The 17,476-nt window shown below is 35.9% G+C and overlaps 2 protein-coding genes across 3 annotated transcripts; one reads left to right on the top strand and one right to left on the bottom strand.

Moving 5' to 3' along the window:
- Positions 1-110: 110 nt before the first annotated feature.
- On the bottom strand, positions 111-11,780 carry LOC113676691 (putative RNA-binding protein EEED8.10). 2 transcript variants are annotated; one of them, XM_027193380.2, is made up of 21 exons: positions 11,281-11,780; positions 10,425-10,508; positions 10,034-10,071; positions 9,095-9,129; positions 8,511-8,620; positions 7,909-7,994; positions 7,209-7,304; positions 6,971-7,084; positions 6,475-6,572; positions 6,137-6,177; positions 5,539-5,614; positions 5,389-5,445; positions 5,049-5,159; positions 4,672-4,720; positions 4,214-4,257; positions 3,825-3,904; positions 3,237-3,342; positions 2,814-2,901; positions 2,113-2,256; positions 1,584-1,703; positions 111-1,336 (listed from the first exon to the last, which is right to left on the bottom strand). In XM_027193380.2, exons 1-21 carry the CDS (start codon positions 11,625-11,627, stop codon positions 1,119-1,121), a joined length of 2,142 nt encoding a protein of 713 aa, XP_027049181.2. In that variant the 5' UTR covers positions 11,628-11,780; the 3' UTR covers positions 111-1,118. The 2 variants fall into 2 exon arrangements, with proteins under 2 accessions (XP_027049181.2, XP_089046705.1); XM_089190579.1 differs by having other exon boundaries at positions 8,517-8,620.
- Positions 11,781-12,021: 241 nt separating this feature from the next.
- LOC113676694 (ubiquitin-conjugating enzyme E2 G1) lies at positions 12,022-17,250 on the top strand. The gene is made up of 5 exons (XM_027193382.2): positions 12,022-12,188; positions 12,290-12,392; positions 12,535-12,632; positions 13,149-13,327; positions 14,996-17,250. The coding sequence occupies exons 1-5, from the start codon at positions 12,140-12,142 to the stop codon at positions 15,071-15,073; spliced, it is 507 nt and encodes a 168-aa protein (XP_027049183.2). The 5' UTR covers positions 12,022-12,139; the 3' UTR covers positions 15,074-17,250.
- The last annotated feature ends 226 nt before the right edge of the window (positions 17,251-17,476 follow it).

Here is a 17,476-nt window from a genome sequence, read left to right as displayed (position 1 = left end):
TTTGAACTACTGGAACGAAAAGTTTGAATCACAACAGTCTTGCTCATAGCAAGGGACGTTTTTGACGTGATTTGAACCCATTCGAAAGCTCATAATACACTTCACACGACTGCGCGAGGAAAAACGTCCATTTTAATGGCTAAGTCAGCGCTTAAAAACTTTGAACAACTGAGCCTAAACTCTCCAAGTTAGTCGTCCGCGTCCCCTGCCAATTTTCTTCATCCTTAGCCATCCTTCAAGGACGATTAGTCCTTTACACCCTAGCATCAGTATACACTTTCTCCATACTACTCTCTATACATTTTCTATGGTACTGACAAAGTGAATTTGTTTAACAATCAAGAGCTTCTTTGGTTGGTGATCATTTCCTTGATTCTCATGACCTCAATGTTTGTTTTAGGGGTGTGCCTGATAGGTGAAAATAGTTACAAATCACTATTAGGGGTTTAGGGGTTAAAGATGAAGCCTCAGAAAAATGAAAAATGACACAAATGGCTGATGAAAAACTTTGGAACGATTCATTTTTTGTCTAGCCCTAAAAGCGTTTGTTCTCCTTGCCCTTTCGGTCAATTTCAATGATTTTATTCCGAATATTTCGACGTCGATCCTTTAAGTATATTGTTTCGCAAACATCTCTTTTCTGTAAGACACCTGTTCATGGGCGTCATGCAGATACAGAAACGCTGTCTCAAAATCACTCGTTCGCCAAATGCTTGATCGCTTGTAATGGTCACCAACGTCCTTTTCGCTGCATACATATCATTCATTGTGCAGTGCGTGACTAAGGCCCTTGGTCGTCTGAAATGAGTCACGCAATAACATCACTCAATAGTCCACACTGGGTACGTCCAAACCCGCGATAAGTTCTCACAGCACAGCGTTTTGGTTGTGTGACGAGGTTGACAGTTGAGCCTTAGAGAGACACTAGTTCGTCGTTTCGTATGCTTCACCTAGGAAGATGAGCCACGACAACGTGTACTCGACCCAGTTTTCAGCGCACGCGCCCAGACATTTTGGGAAATCATCCTCTCCCAAAGAGGTATTTAATAGGCAGATAACAGTGAAGACCTCGTAGACCTTTTCACTCGATAATAATGCTTCAGTTTTATTTCCATATGCTACGATCTGTACAGTTGTTCCGCCAGTAACGAAGGATAATCGGCCTCCAGGAAATCTTCGGCATCGCCTGGTCGCCACCATAACGAGTCCTCGGCCATCCAAGTCTCTTCATCGTCAACAATGCTATGAAAATGTTCATGTTCTTCTTCATCCTCATCATCGAACTCATCATCAAATTCATCAAACTCGTCATCGTCTTCTTCGCGGAAGAAAGCTCCTTGGAACAAAGCAGAGAGACATTAACTAATCGCTGAGCAAAGAAAGCGGGTCTCTTTCCCACCTCTCACCCCCCCCCCCCCTTCCTCTTTAGTTTATAGTCCTCACCTTGGTAAAATCGTCTTGGTCTCTCTAACCTTCCACTAATCCAAAAAAATTACAAGCCGACGATAGCGGCTAACCTCTTGATGATATAATACTGATTGTTCGCTCGCAGAAAATAAGCTTGCGCTGAAAGCTGGTCATACCTGAACCATGGGACGGAACAGCATCAATCCTTGGATTAACGGAATAGTCGATGCAAAACACAAAGCATCGATAAGATGTCTCCCGAAATCGAGTAATTGCTTCTTCGTCTATGGCTGTACCTAAAGGTTTTAATTAACAAAATTTAGTGAGTCTTCAGTGTGAAGGGACATCGAAGCGAAGGGAACCAATTTCCTTTGAGAACTGAAATTAATCTGGTTCAGTATCTATCTCCCGGCTTCGGAATGTGCCACTGCAGAGAGTAGGTCGAAAGAGAAAAAAATAACATTTGTGCTGTTTCCTTGGGAGACATCATAATTGCAGCTTGAGAGTTCCACTTAAGTGTACGTGAAATATTCAGGTTCGATTCTAGCTCAAAGAAATAAGGTTCCCTTTGCCTTTTTAATTCAAGAGCCAAAATAAACCAACACACCAGAAGACAAAAACAATTACTCACAGCCACGTATAATTCTTATGAACTGAAAAAAAACGCCACAGTGCTATTGCCTAATCTCATTTCCAAGTCCTTACCTCCAACGGTGCAGTTGATGACGGGTCGGTCCTCTGATATGCAATGCAGACTCAGCAGCTCAAGAGAGGCGTTGGTGATTCCACTACAGCCACTAACGTCCAGAATAGTCAATTGGCCACAACTTTGTAACAGACTCTCGATAGCTGTAAAACAACAACAAAAACAAAAACAGAGGAAAACGAGTCATATGGACTGAAAAACATTTACACTAAACTAATAGCTTTACCCCAACTACAAAGTTTTTGATTCTTGTTGGTTCTACACTATCTTATGGACGTGCATTCACAACTGGCCAATAACAGCGTTTTGTTATTAAATACTTGTAATTGGTCACCTGGGGCCCTAAGAGACTTCGTATCAATCAAGTTACTGTATCAATAAGATCATCAAATAGAAACCAAACTTACAGAATACAACGACGCATGTTAAATGTTGGTAAGTGGACAAAATACATGGAGGTTAATTTGGAAACGTTTCGCAGTGAAAGCTTCAGATGATCTTTGATATACAGAAGCCTCAAAAAAGACAAAACCCAACTCCAAACAGTTTTATGTGGCCACACTGTAGGTGGTGCTCGAGGCGCCATCAGTTAGTCAGACTTTCGTTTTCAAGCCTTGTGGAATCGTTTATTCTGGTTTTCTAAATATAGCCTAAACTTTTTCTTTTGGGAAAACTCGATCTCAAGGCCTTCATTCTTTACATTTGTCCGTGAGTCCTGGGCACGCCCTAGCCACCAGCCTCTCCAAGGTTCCGTTAGAGGACAAGTGTATTACACTCTCGTCTGTAATCTGGTAAGGAAAATTAACGAATCAGTTAAAATTTAAAGTTGTACTGCTGAAGTTTGTTTAACAGTTTCAGGCAAGAAGGAAATTGTACAAATACTTAGTGTGCGAGGATACACAGACCACAAGGCGAAACTTCATAAAAACTTAGCGCAGGTTTGAATTGTCGCATATCATAACTTTGAGTGAAACAAAAGTCGGAATCAACCTGAATCACATATCACTCAACACAACAAGGAAAACTGGTTCTTCCTCTAAAGTTGAGGCAAAGGCTTATAATATCCATCAATGGTAAACTTTTTCTCTTCCAAATTAGACAGCTTGTGTCACAGGGACCTTACCCTTGTTAAGTAGCTGATGACAAGAGAAAATAACTGATAACAAGAGATCAAGCACTGTAATCCTGCATCCGTTATTTCTCCTTCACAGGAGTCCAAGTTGAGAAACCTATAAAAAGAATCATAACGGTTGCTAGGTAACCGACTTTTAAATATTCTTAACTATTTGATACGGGTAACTAGAGGAGAACTGAAGAAACTAGATTTTAACAAGTGCTGATTTTAATATGGGATTGCGTTGGTTTTGCTTTAACAAGCTCTTTAATTGGCTAGTTAACTCGTGCCATCCATTCGACCAATCACATGCAAAACTTAGTCCCGTTTGGTCACACGCGTTTTCCAGAAGGTTGACTTGTTTTTACTTCGAGCTCTCATTGGCTCCTTGTAATATCACCTTTGTTGTGATTGGCTGTTGTGATGAGTATGCTTGTTCCGGCGACATTCGCTAGAAACGCGCTTTGTTTGTGCCGAAATAGGGTATGAACACCCAATCAGAGTACTACAGCTCATTGCTACTGGGCAATTACATATACTAACAGTTACCATACATTTATGCATACTTTTAACATTGAAGAAAACAAATACACTTACTTCAAATGAATGCAACTTCTTCCAATGCTAAACAGCAACTCATCGTTGACCACAGCATTCTTTGATAGATCCAACTCTTTCTAAAAGAATTAGACAAAATGATGGTTTTAGGGTATACATCTGAATAAAACTTGGCACTAGCTATTGGCGATAGCTTGTACATAGTGCAGCAAAATGTGAGCAGTAATAATAAAATTTTTGCATTGGATTACCTGAAATAGTAAAACAAATGCTCTGATGGTCAATATCAGTATTAGATTTTTTCAGCATTGAAGTTTAAAATTAAGTTGAGTTTAAAAAAAATCATCAGTGGCCACAATTGTTTGCTTGTGTATTTCATAAGATGTGGGAGAAGTTGTAGGTCACTGGTAATCATATTCCAAACTTACCAGCAATGACAAATTAGCAATATTCTGTAGTCCTTGACTAGTCACTGTTTAAAACAAAAATATAATTCAAGCACATCAGTTCAACCCTATTGAAGTGGTTGCGGAAATCAACTTGGGTTCAAAATTTTTTAAGCAACATGGCCATGAGGGGTCAGAGTCCCTTTGACAGAAATAGATAATTGACAGTCACTGTTAAAAAAAACAAAAACAAAAACAAAAACAAAAACAAAAACAAAAACAAAAACAAAACAAAGCAAAACAAAACAAAAAACTAAAACAGCTACAAAAAACTCAACTTCTGGACAATTTACTTATTTAACCTTCAAATCATATTGCAGCAGAACCTCCATCCAAGGTCCACCTTGCTGATAATGTGTAATCAAGATATCACCTCTCTTTCTGACCACAGCACAAATAACAAAGAACAGCCCAGACAGAAATGACTCTTTCTCACTTACCATTGTGTCCTGCTTGTGAGAAAACTAATGACTCTATCATACAACAGTGCTGAAACAAAAATCACATGATGCAGTACTTAGTCAAATAAAGCAACACAAAAGAACTTATTGGCAACAAGTAATATCTAGCTCTTTGTGAAGTTAGCCAGCAAATAGGCTCAAGTTGGTACTGCTAAATGAGTGGCTGTAAGAGAGAAAGCCAAACACCACTGGTTAGCTTGTCTCTTCATAGGACTTGGATTGTCATGTACACTACAGTGCCAAAGTTAGAGCTTGCTGGCAGGCTATTAAAGACCTGATATGTCAAAGCAAAGACACACAGCGTATTGGAAACAAAAATTTCTCTTTTAACTATAATCAAGTAAAGGAGAAATAACCTGTGTCAACTGAAGGATGCCCTCATCAGTCAAAGTGATACAGCCTGATACATTGATGATTCTCAAGTTTTTACATTTATCTCCAATGTATATCATTCCTTTGTCTGTCAACTACAAAACAAAACACACAACTTCAGTCCTATATAGAATGTATGCTCTGGCATAGCCATATTGCCATACAAATCATACCTAATCAAACAAATGAGAGTACTATGATGTACATAAAGCAACAGTGATAGCAACAAAGAAACTCAACAATTTGAGAAGTAAACTTATCATGTTGTTTGACATTATGCAAAGGCTTCATGAATTCTAAACAAGCATTCCCTCAAAACTTTACCTGAGTGCAATCTTTCAGGTACAAATTTTCACAAGCTGGTGGTAGCATAAAGAAACACTAGGAAAGAAAGAATAATCTTAAGTTATTTTGATAATCTAAGGATCACCTTGCCCTCTTTTACTGCAACTAATTACTAAGTAAACACATTACCTGTCCCCTCACACTTTTGTTTCCCTCCAAATTGACATGACGCAGTTTTTGACAATTCTTGAAGAGCCACCAGAGTCTGAAAAATGAGCAGAATGTGCTAAGCATGTTCACAGTACAACTCACGGTGTCCTTACACAACAACGCTACATTTTGAAGCCTGCAGATTGAGTGTAAGCATCTTGTCTGAAAACACAATGCAGCCAAAACTTCAACCAGTGCCTCTTTTTCTGGAGTTCAAATCACTCACCACTGGACCACTACATCCCCACACCCAGCACACAGGAAAATGGAGCAAAGTAACCCCATGAACAGCTTCCTGACAGAGACATTTGAAAAAATTTAAACTAGTTCAAAAAGATTAAATCCAAAAATAAATTGGAACCAAAAACATACCCCTAAATACAAGGACCTGTTATATATGCAAGCTAAAAATCAGGACAAAACATTTATCTTGAAAATAAAAAGGCAAACAAAATTAATGCTGATAAAACCAAGACTACAAATTTATGATCCCTAATTCATTCAGTCAAACTCCTTTGCTGATCCAAGGAGAATGTTCTTGCCATATAATGTACATAACATGTTTTAGGAAACTTACGCTTTTTCGCCAACTCTGTGACATCTATGAAGAGTAATTTTCTGTTGAGGTAAAAATTATCCTTCAGTGAAAGAAACTCAGTCATGTAATTTAATATTCAGTCCATTAAAACTGTCTGGTGTTGGGTAAGTAAATTTAAAAGAAAAGCTGACTGGTTGATTGATTGATTGAAAAACTGAATGAATTGTACTAACATGAAAGCAGGATAGGCAAAGTATATGAAAAAGTAATAATCATTGTTACTCAACAAGACAGTTATCCACCAAAAGGATATATCCAGAAAATTACAAATTCAAATATATAAAAGAATAAATTATGGAGAATGAGTAAACATGTACCTCTAATTGTTTACAGCTTTGGGACAAGTTCTTTAATGATGATGTACTAACTTTAACTCCACTTAAATCAAGCTCTGTCAACAACTTGCATTGTTTGCCTGTTTAATAAAATAAACAAATAAATAGATAAATTGCTGGATAAATAAAGAAACATCTTAATCCACCAGCATTCTCACTGACTAAAGCAACAGTTGTGTCATTTTTTGGCTACCTTTTCAAATAATTCTCACAGCAACATTTGAAGATTGCTTACAACTGAGTTTAAAAAGCATGGCTTTGTGTTTTATTTTGTTCTGTGATTGGTGTAGCAAACTATGGAGGAGATGTGATGGCCTGTGGTAAGGATGCTGAATCCTACATCAAAAGGTCTGGGATAAAACCTTGGTGAGGTTATTGTACCAAGGCTTAGCACATACAATAAACTGCATGCCACAGTTACTATTGCCATCTTTGAGTAAAAAGGAATTCTGTGGGAGAAAAATATAGGGGGACCTACCAATACAAAGGACTGCAAATTCTGTCAAGAAGTGAGGTGATTGGGACAAGTCAAGAGAAGTCAGATTCTGGCATCCTCGTCTTAAAATGGACCACAGAACTTCATCAGCAAGGCCTGAAAAGCAGAACACAGCAGTAATCAATATTAAGCAAAGGACTGAAGAGTTGGAAGCTTTAAAATTATAAAAAAGTACACCAAAAACAACAAGGAAATGAGAGACAGAGCTTAATAGTTGTACCTCCCATGCCTTTAAATGATGTGAACACTCCTTGGAAGTCAAGATGGGTTATGCGATGCCATGACTTAATGGCCAGTAGTCTCCATCTTCTGCATACTGAAATAAGACAATATTAATGAATATAGAAACTACCTCAGAATCAATTAGCAATCTTGATCATAGCCTACAGAGTTTCATTTTATTGCATGGCAACTTTTTTGGTCCACCAAGTCCACTAGGTCTTAGACATTTCCAATCCAATTCCCCATGGCTATCCATTTCCTTGTAACATCATAGAATTCTCAGGAATACTGACATATTTAGCTAATGACAGGGTGTCCTATGTTATTTCAGCACATTAAAAATGAGACTGAGTCAGAGAGTGATTTAGACTGGATCTTTGTGTGATTTGGGACCATGAGTAGGGCAAGACCACCCCTCACAGATACAACATTCTATACCCTTCTACAAAACCTACAAGGCATGACCAGAGAGAAATAAAGAATTCAATGATAACATGTCATGAGAAGAGGGAAGAAGCCCATGGCCATGATCAAGAGAACAACCTTTGTTCCTACTGGCTGAGTGAAGAGCTATGAAAAATTCAACTGCTACAAGTACTATGAATCTCATGTTATTTGGATTGGAAAGCAAAACTGAACATATATATGTCCTCCAGCCTGATTATTGGCAAGGAAATAATTTGATGTACTGAAGGTACCTCTTTCAATCCTGATCCTATCCTTAGGACTTAAATACAAGAAGATGTGGAGCATGGTGTACTCATTCAGTTTAAAAATTTCTGGCCTGCGGATGAAAAAAATTACTTCTTTAAACTGATGTAGTTAACCATGTAAACCTCATTGCAGTTCAATGTTAACTGTATTTCGTATCATTCTGTTATTTCCATTTTTTAAATATTTATTTAGAGAATTTTCAACTGAGGATGCTGGTTTTGGAGGATTCATTAAACTTTTATTTTACAGATTCCTTAATCATATCATACAATATTACTGCTATTATTCAAGAACTAATTCTATACTGAACAGGAGTTGTTACCTGAAAATCATAAACCTTTAACTCCCAAGAGTGACCAAGACAGAATTTTTTGTTACAACATCAATACAAAATCAAGGAGACAAGTGATGAGAATGAGGAAAAATACCACTAAGAGGATTATAAGTTGATCTAATACCAAATTCTCCAAACTAGCATTATGAAAGTAATAAACCAGTCAGTAAGGAGAGTGACTAAACTAATGAGATCTTGGGAGTGAAAACTTAATAGTTATTATCAAAAGTTAGGCCACGATTTGTTACATACAAAGACCTGAGTTCATTGGATCCACTGATAGTGCAATCACAAGATTCCATTGCCTCGTCACCAGCTTCCTTCCTGCCATTTCCATTCTCACGATAAGATTCAAGTGCCTCCTGGCAACACAATCACAAATCAAGTGTCAATTACTACTTATGCATAGAACCTGATCTGTCAATGGTTCAAAACCACAATACACAAGAAGAGAGAAATCCAAATGGAAAACTAAATCCAGAATTGGTGCACATTCTCCTCAAGACAACCTTCAATTTCCTTTCATCATTGAACGTGAAGCTAACATTGATTGAAAATAACATTTTTTTTGCCTTTGAGTTTCCCTTCCTCTCCAAAAATAAGCATTCCAAATGTGAAATCCTAGGATTAATAGTTTTTATTATATTCCACATGCCATATTTATATATAGGACTGTTATGTTTCGACAAATGTAATTAATCAGCTGGTTGCTGGTACCTCATGCAGCAGAAACCAAGGTAAGCAACAACTGCAGTTTTTGTGCATCAATCTCACATGAAGAATTTATCTCTTATTGAAGATGCTAACTGGCCATTAAAATGAATATACATCCTCACCTCAATAGTGCTTTCCTGAATGAAATTTTTAGAACCTGTCATGAGAAAATGGAAAAGAAAAATTAAAAAAAAACATAAGATTCTTATTGTGAGGCATTTCAGCATAATCCATTTCACATTCTCAACTAGATTATATATAAATTATTTTCTTACAACTATAGTAAGTAAAGAAGTATAATTACAACTTCTTTCTAGAAAGGATCAGTCTAGTCTATTAACCCTATCCCTCCCATGATCTCATTACAAATTCTCCTAACTGTCTGTTATATAATATTTGTAATGTTAATTTGAAAAATTTTGTATTAAATCAACACATAATTATATTTTTTCTCTTTTTTTAATTCTCATCACTTACCTGACTGATATTGTGTTGATATTGTAAGGAGAAATTATGTCTTGGTCACTTTTGGGAGTTAAAGGGTAAATTACAAGCCCTATACTTTGAACAAATGCAACCACTGAATACTTTTATAGGCACTTTCTATTAAAATAATTCAAGTGTGACCTTAAGTACCATATTTATTTCATAACACACCCATAATTGTTGAATTTGAGGGTGAATGCTTGCTGAATTTTCCCCACTTTCAAGGGAGTAACTCTATTTTGCAACAAAGCAATAACAAAATAACAAAACATGAAGATGTAACATAGACAAGGAACTTAGAGATTGTTGCCAGTAAAGAAATACTAATCAATACTTCTCTTGTCATTTCAGTTTTATTGTTTTTTTTTTGGGAGTGGGAGGAGGGAGAAGGGGAGAAGTGGAGAAGTAGGAAGGGTGGGTACTTACTCAAGATGGGTGCTTATCAAATGAATATGGTATATTATATTCAATAATACACAACATCATCCATTAATAATATTAATTATATTATTACTATATTATTATTAAACCTATCAGCACAAAACAGTCCCTAAAACAAATAATTGTACACCTACCTTTCTTCCTTCTTTCTGGAGTGCAAACTTTCATGACTCTGAAGCCATACAAAAAAAAACAAAAAAAAAAAAGCATGCAGACCATCATTCAAAAAGATAGGAGACAGAATGATTTCTGATTTATGACTATATACACTGCGAAGACTTTTCAATTGGAGCATTTGAGCAAATTGTTTACCTATACAACTAAAATAAATTCACAAGCACTCTTCTGGCCATAATAACTCCTTAATCAGCCAATTTTGATTGTACTAATTGCTTTGAAATGAGCTTCATTCTTTTATCTGTGTTATTGATAGATGTTGACTTTTTCTTGGTCCATAAAACTGAGAAAAAAAGAGCTCATCCCTAAGCCACATCTCATGTTACATCCAAATCATAATCATAATACCTTCCTTCTAAAGTTCTCTCATCATCTGAAGAATCTTTGGCTTTCTGTGCTTCCCATTCATTACTAAAGGTCACAAATCCAAACCTAAACAAACAAACAAATAAACAATAAGAAAATACACGCATAAACCAATTAACATCAAAAAGAAAAAACCCTTAGGAAATATTTATTTACAGTTTAAAATTTAGTCCTTGAAATAATAGTTCTTCCACTTTAAACCTAAATTACTCATGACATGTAAAGCAATGATCATTCCAGAAATAGTTACAATTTTAGCAATTGTAGAAGAGAAGCTTTGTTAGGGGCAAGGCAAATTTTAGAGGGTTCTTCTCACTGGTTGAGAAATCTGATCACGACTGTTACTAAATAACTAAATTTCATTCAACCTGCAGATGAAAATGAAGTAAAGCAATGATTCTTGGTGGTGAGCAGCAATTTTCACAATGATAAAAAGAAGCATTTTTTAATTGGCTGATCATGGGAATTTTATGTTGGTCCACATATATCCAGACTATGATGCCCCAACAATTTGTACATGTCAGAACATCATTATAGAAATTGTAACAAATACATACTGCATACTTTAGTCATTGTTGTAACAAGATTAATCAAACACAGAATTACATTTTAATGAACATCAAATTGTCTTATCAGCCAACAAATCAATGTATGATAATAAAATAATAGTAAAACAAACAAATAAAAAACAAACAAATCCATTCTTCTGTGCAAATCCTTAGAGGTCAGAAGGGTAAATAGGAAATTTGAAGGACACCTACACATTCTCGTGCTTGATTGCATATATGTATATATATATTTTTTTTACATCAACATTTGTTGGGATGAAATTACTCACCCCCGAGAACGTTTTTTCATACGATCCGTGATGATTTGGGCATATATAACTTTTCCAAAAGAGGTGAAAAATTCCTTCAGTTCTCTGGACTTCACTCTGTAGCTAACGTTACCAACAAAAACCTTGCACTTGTTGGCAACTACACGGGTTTTTCGGCAAAATTCTTCGGCTTTTTGTATCAGTGTTGCAGAGCTTGTAGGTTTTGTGTCTTTTTTAGGTATCTCTTCTTCTGGACTAGCTGTTACAACGGACCCATTTGCTACAAGAGCTATTTCCGATAAACCACAATTAAGTTTCTGGTGATGAAGAATTTTGAGTTTTTGCAAGTTTGGAGACTGTTTGCTCATCTGCGTATTTATCAAATTTCATCGAGAAGAACCGCCTTTCAGTGAAATTGGAGCGTATGACCTCGAGATTACACATAAGGTTTGGTATTAAAGCATAAAACAGGCAGAAAATCTCTCCCTTTACGTGCCCTTGGGGTTTCTGGCAAGCAGTGCAAAGGTGAGCTTGTGAGTACGTCATATATGATTAACACACAAAGTTGCCTGAGGTTGCTTATTTCCAGCTTTTAAAAGTTTTTGTTTCTTAGTAAAAATCTCTTATTCTCTTAGTTTCTAACAGTGTTTCATTCTTTTCTTTTTTGTCTGTTTGCTGAACCCTTTTTGATCAATTCGCTGACTGCATGGAAATATTTATCATTTTTCAGGAGCACAGGAAAAGCGAGCTACTTCCGGTTGCGAAAAGCGTGAAAACGAGGTAAAATGAGCGAAAATTTTCACCGAGTGTGCGTGAGAAGTTCGAAAAATTTTGAGAGATCCAATTGCCCTGCCGTTTAATTCTCGTTGTGGCCATCTAGATGAACTCAGTTGAACAAGGTGCCCTTCTCCTCAAAAAACAGCTTTCAGGTATACGATCTATTTTAGTCCTTGCTCCCAAAACCCCGGTATTTCAGTTCGATGTTTCTACCAATCCAATGCATACTCATGGCGTCGTTTTCTTTCTGAAGAGCTCGACAAGAACCCTCCGGAGGGCTTTTCTGCTGGCCTTATAGATGATGATAATTTGTTCAAATGGGAAATAATGGTGGTAGGACCTCCTGATACTTTCTAGTAAGTCTTATTTTTATAATTTTGCACTCGTGATTTGCGATACATACACTTTGTTAGCCAACACGCACTTATACGTATTCATCATCCCCCTAATATGATGCGTAACACTAAAATTTGTCGTTTTGTTTACTATTTGTTATAGTGAGGGAGGTCTGTTCAAGGCACACTTGTATTTTCCTAGGGAATATCCGCAAAAACCACCAAAAATGAGATTTATATCAGAATTCTGGCACCCAAATGGTAGGTACTTATGTAGGTACGAATTGAAGAACATGTATGACTTCCCAGGACACGTTGTTTTGCTCTTTGTTTTGTGTCGTAATAGTGTTTGTTAAAGCCATTCTTGTCATCGTCATATTGAAAATAATTTTTAAAAGGTAAGTAAGTGACAGATGAAGCGTTTTGATGTAAATTCTATCAACGGAGTGCCTCACCTTTGGAAGAATTAACTTGATTAAGCAATGAAACAATGTTTTTCACCTTGTAAGTTTTCCCTTTGATGTAGTATTTTTTAATGTCATGATAATTCAAGAACATCAGGAGATAGATTCCTACGTTGATCACAAGTTTTCTAACATCATTTCTCCTTAACTTTAAGTTTTATACTTCCTAATAATTCCCTATGTTTAATCAGTAGAGAGTAGCTAACAAAATTAGTTACTAACTTCAATAAGGAACAATCTTATTGGTTAGCTATGAGTGAATAATAGAATGCGAATTGAAACGCAGTGACTTGTAGTTTTTGTCTCTTTGTAGTTCACAAGGATGGCGAAGTTTGCATTTCTATTCTTCATGAACCTGGTGAAGACAAATATGGCTATGAGAAGGCATCAGAGCGCTGGCTTCCAATCCATACTGTTGAAACAATCTTGATAAGTGTTATCTCCATGATATCAGAACCCAATGATGAATCCCCAGCTAATGTGGATGCTGCAGTAAGTATAACTCCTTCATCTGTTCAATGAATTGCAGTTTTTCTGCAACTTTTGTTTAGATATATGTTTTTTTGTGAAACAGGATAATTAATAGGCAATTATAGTTATCAGAGTTGCTAGCCTGTAGAGCAGGCGTAATTTTGGCCAGCAAGTGCGAAATTATGGTTCCCATCTTTGATTTTAATGGCAGCAGAAGGCAGGGTAGGGAAAGAAATTTGTACTAAGGAGGCAGTTGATGGTCAAAAATAAGGAGAGCGGTGGGGTTGGGGGAGTGAAGATTACACCTTCCTTAGGTTATTGTTATTTTGCAAAACTCTGTTGGCCCACGACCAGAGTTCCTGATTGGTGCTTTAAGCTCCAGCTGTCAATCACAAGCCAAATGTGTCATTTGGACATTGTGCTCCTACAGGAAAATGTGAAAGATGGCAAACTCTGTAAATGGTGAATTTGTTATTTTCAATTAATTGCACTCTTGAGGAAGCTCTAAAGTGTCTTTTGGAATATAAAAATATGTCTCCTGCATTAAAATCGGAACAAAAAGAAGCAATTTCTACACTGGCTTTGGGACTAGCCTTATACTTCACGTGTTGGTTTTGTATGAAAGAAATTATGACAGGGAAACCTTCAAGTGTAGTTGTCCTAGTTTGCCTCAGCCACAGGCTGCCTAAGCTCTAGCTGTGAGATGATCATGTTGCAAAATAATGATCATGGTGAAATTATAAGAGTTTGTATGGGAATATTTAGGACCACTCTTAAGAATGAAAAAAATAAGACAAATTCTCAATAAAAAATACCTCATCTTACTTCCACGGTGCATCACTAGTCATTTGACTGCTTACTATGTTGAAGGGAACCCATTCTAGCGAGTTATCCATTGTTAGGTTTTCTATGTACATAAGAAATGCCGTGATGCACAACTAATCAGGGGGAGTTTTGGTTTTTAAAAGCATCTTTGGGCAGGTGTCTTTTCACCCATTCCCTGCCCCCTACCCCTACTGTCCACTCTCACTCCTAATCAAACATGGCTGGTTGGATAAATGATTGCCAGCTTATAACGTTAGCTCGGCTACAGAGTTGCAAAGTAACATAACTATCTTGATACTAGTAAAATTGTGGTTAAATCCATCAACAATACTATGAGATAAACTAATTATAATAATTTAATTTTATTGATTTATGTGAGTAAGACTGTGTCTTGTTTTGTCTTGTTTGTATTCATCCTTCTCATACCTTCTTTAAGATAGTGTTAGACCATTAACCCTTTACTCCCATGAGTGACCAAGAGAGAATTTCTCCCTATGATATTATTACAATATCAACTAGAGAAGTGATGAGAATAAAGAAAAATATCAATTTGGGGATAATTCTTTGAACCAATATTATAAGAATTGTATTGTTGACAGTTAGGAGAATTACAAATTTGATCTGGGAGTTAAAGGTTAACAGCTTTTGGCCAGTACCATACACTCAGACTGTATGAAGAAAGATGGTGACTGGAGTGTATTGTTGAGGACATGCCAGGCCCTTGATTTCATATATAAGGCAGCAAACCTTGAGGTTTCCATAATAAGCAAGCAAAGCTAGGTTTGAAACTTTTAGAAGGATACATTATTTTTTTTGCAGATATCCACTTGGAAGTTTTATCTCTGTTCCTGTTTTATTTTGCAGAAAGATTGGAGGGAAGATTACAATGGAGTTTTTAAGAAAAAAGTAAAACAGTGTGTACGGAAAAGTCAAGAATGTTGACTTCTGAAGAGTTTGTAGTATGTTATTGCTTCTGGAGTCGACTCTAAAATTTGATATTAGTTATTTCAATATTTTCTGGTACAAGTTCTTTATCATTAGCAGGGTTTTAAAGGGTTATGTATCTACTAGCAGTCTTGTGAGCTGATTACTGCCGTTTAACAAATTGAAAAATATCTCAGATTTGATAAGAAATTGATAATAAGGCATTAAGTGTGTAACTCTCTTGTAAAATTATTCATTTGGAAGTGTAGGATAGAGGTTATGAAATATTAATGTTTGCATGTACATTGTATCTGTTCATGGTGGTATACATTTTTTCACTGCTTATTGTATATTCATTGTTATGAAGCAGTATGTAGCTCACCTGCTTGGGGCTTGCTTACAGCACATCATTTTGATGCTAACAAGTAATCTAGATTCACACCTTGTAGTAACAAGATGGTGAAGCCACATGAATAATAACCCTTAATTTTTTATTGACCTAAATTTGAGCAACATAATGACAGATATAGAATATAATGACATGAGAAGGCTTAACTCCATTCTTTGTCATCATAGTTACTGTGTTACATATGAAATTTGTTTTCACAAGATCAATCTGGCTTTATAAAAATTGTGGGTACACGTTGGAATAAGATTGTAGCCAAAAAAATCAACAAAAAAATTCTGCCATTTGCAAAATCTCTCAAAAGTTCTCTGCTGAACAAAAGAACCTTGACACTAAGTGACACCTACCACTTAGTGCCCTTTTTTTATATTCTGTGAAAGAACACTTTCCAATTTTCAAGTTAATGGTCTACAACACACACATTGCAATAAAGAAAGAATCTTAAGGCAACTTTACATATACTAATAATTAAATATAATATTGATTTGTTTGCCACTTGTAACAAAAAATTATGAACTGTTGATTTCTTTAATTACTAATAGGAAGATATTATAATATTACAATATTTGATTAACTTGAATCCAGTTTCAGAATAATGCTACATTGTAATTAAAAATAAGTGGTTTTTTTTTTTTATTATTATTTTTTTTAAGGTTATGTACATTTTAACAGAAGCGTGATTGCTGTCATACAAATCCAACTACTTAGTGGTATACAAGTTTAGTTAAAGCTGTTGTAATTATTGTATTTTTGCATTTGTGGCCGGTGCTCCATAGTGATAACTCAGCTCATATTTCATAGTGATTTTTTAAATTTTGTTTTTGCTATATGTAAAGGATAGCTTTTTTCTGTAAGTTTGAGGTATTACTCAAACTTTCTATTAAGTTTTCAAAACCCTTCTGGTTGCAGTATGAACCAGCTTCACCTTCTATCTAAGGAAACAGGTCTTTGAACACAAGTTTGTAAAATCTGTGTAAAGTTCTTCAAGGTGGACATTATCTGGAAGTCCAAATTAGTTAGAGGGGCTGGGTATTCACTGGGCTGCTCCCCCAGATTATCAAAACCACTACACTTCTATATACCAATACCACTCATGACTATATCTCTCTCATACTCTTTGATGGAAAATGGTATTCCTAAACATGCCTACTTTGAAACACCACTGACATCTCTTTAACATCTTGCAACAAGACAAAAGAAATGTTGCTTTTAAGGTAAGCAGCAGATATACACCTTTCTCTTTACTTCTGTAACTACCAAGAGACCCTCTTAGGTGTCAATTTTCCTTTTCACTTCCTTTTTTATGTCAACTCATGAAATTTAAGTCTCTTTCTTTTTGTAAACCTATGGTCTGAAAGTGATACTTACCTCAACTTGCATCCTTATACCTTGTTTCTTTGCTCCAAAAATTGTCATTATCAGAGCTATACTTGCAGCTATTTCATTCATAGCAAAACTAACCATAGATAATTTCATGATAAATATTACTGTAAATGAGTTATTACAATACTTCTCAGTGGTAGAAAACTTACAGTTCATTTACTGATTCCAGGACTAGTCAGACGGTGAAATCTAATCAGTGGGTAGAACTGAAATAAAAGTGTTCCAAAATTTTAAAGCTAGTGAATATGATGTACATAATATCCATGTCTGGTTTCAGTAAAGAGCTGTAATGATAGTGTTGGTCTGCACTAAAAAATTTGCATAAGCTAAATGACTGTATATTTGATATTCTTATGCTTAAATGCAGAGTATGTTTGCTGCACAAATAAAGAAATTTATAGGGAAAGACTGGTCAATGTTTGCATATTAAAAAAATTCTTTGGTTTTGTCTGAAATAACAGACCAAGTGCAATCACTGACAGTACCTTAAAAATTGTCTTTTTCTTTGTCCCAGCAATGGAGTTTTGTTTCCTTAGTAAGGTTCAGGTTTGTTCATAGGCACAGTATGTTTTTTTTCCCTCAGTTAACCCCCTAAATTGATATGTATTCTCCAAACTGTCCTCTACACATTT

Source organism: Pocillopora damicornis, chromosome 12 (genome assembly GCF_964200805.1).
Source record: "Pocillopora damicornis chromosome 12, jaPocDami1.2, whole genome shotgun sequence".
Taxonomy (NCBI): domain Eukaryota; kingdom Metazoa; phylum Cnidaria; class Anthozoa; order Scleractinia; family Pocilloporidae; genus Pocillopora; species Pocillopora damicornis.
Note: the sequence above shows the minus strand (reverse complement) of the source record. Positions and strands in the feature narration are given on the sequence as shown.

Bases quoted from the DNA above. Each gene is read 5' to 3' on its own strand.
- LOC113676691 (XM_027193380.2), bottom strand. From the start codon at position 11,627: ATGAGCAAACAGTCTCCAAACTTGCAAAAACTCAAAATTCTTCATCAC. The intron at 4,721-5,048 runs GTTATTTCTCCT...TTTTTGTTTCAG, and splicing joins GCATCCTTCAGTTGACACAG to CACTGTTGTATGATAGAGTC. The intron at 1,704-2,112 runs GTAAGGACTTGG...TAAAACCTTTAG, and splicing joins CATCAACTGCACCGTTGGAG to GTACAGCCATAGACGAAGAA.
- LOC113676694 (XM_027193382.2), top strand. From the start codon at position 12,140: ATGAACTCAGTTGAACAAGGTGCCCTTCTCCTCAAAAAACAGCTTTCA. The intron at 12,189-12,289 runs GTATACGATCTA...TTCTTTCTGAAG, and splicing joins CCTCAAAAAACAGCTTTCAG to AGCTCGACAAGAACCCTCCG. The intron at 12,393-12,534 runs GTAAGTCTTATT...TATTTGTTATAG, and splicing joins GGACCTCCTGATACTTTCTA to TGAGGGAGGTCTGTTCAAGG.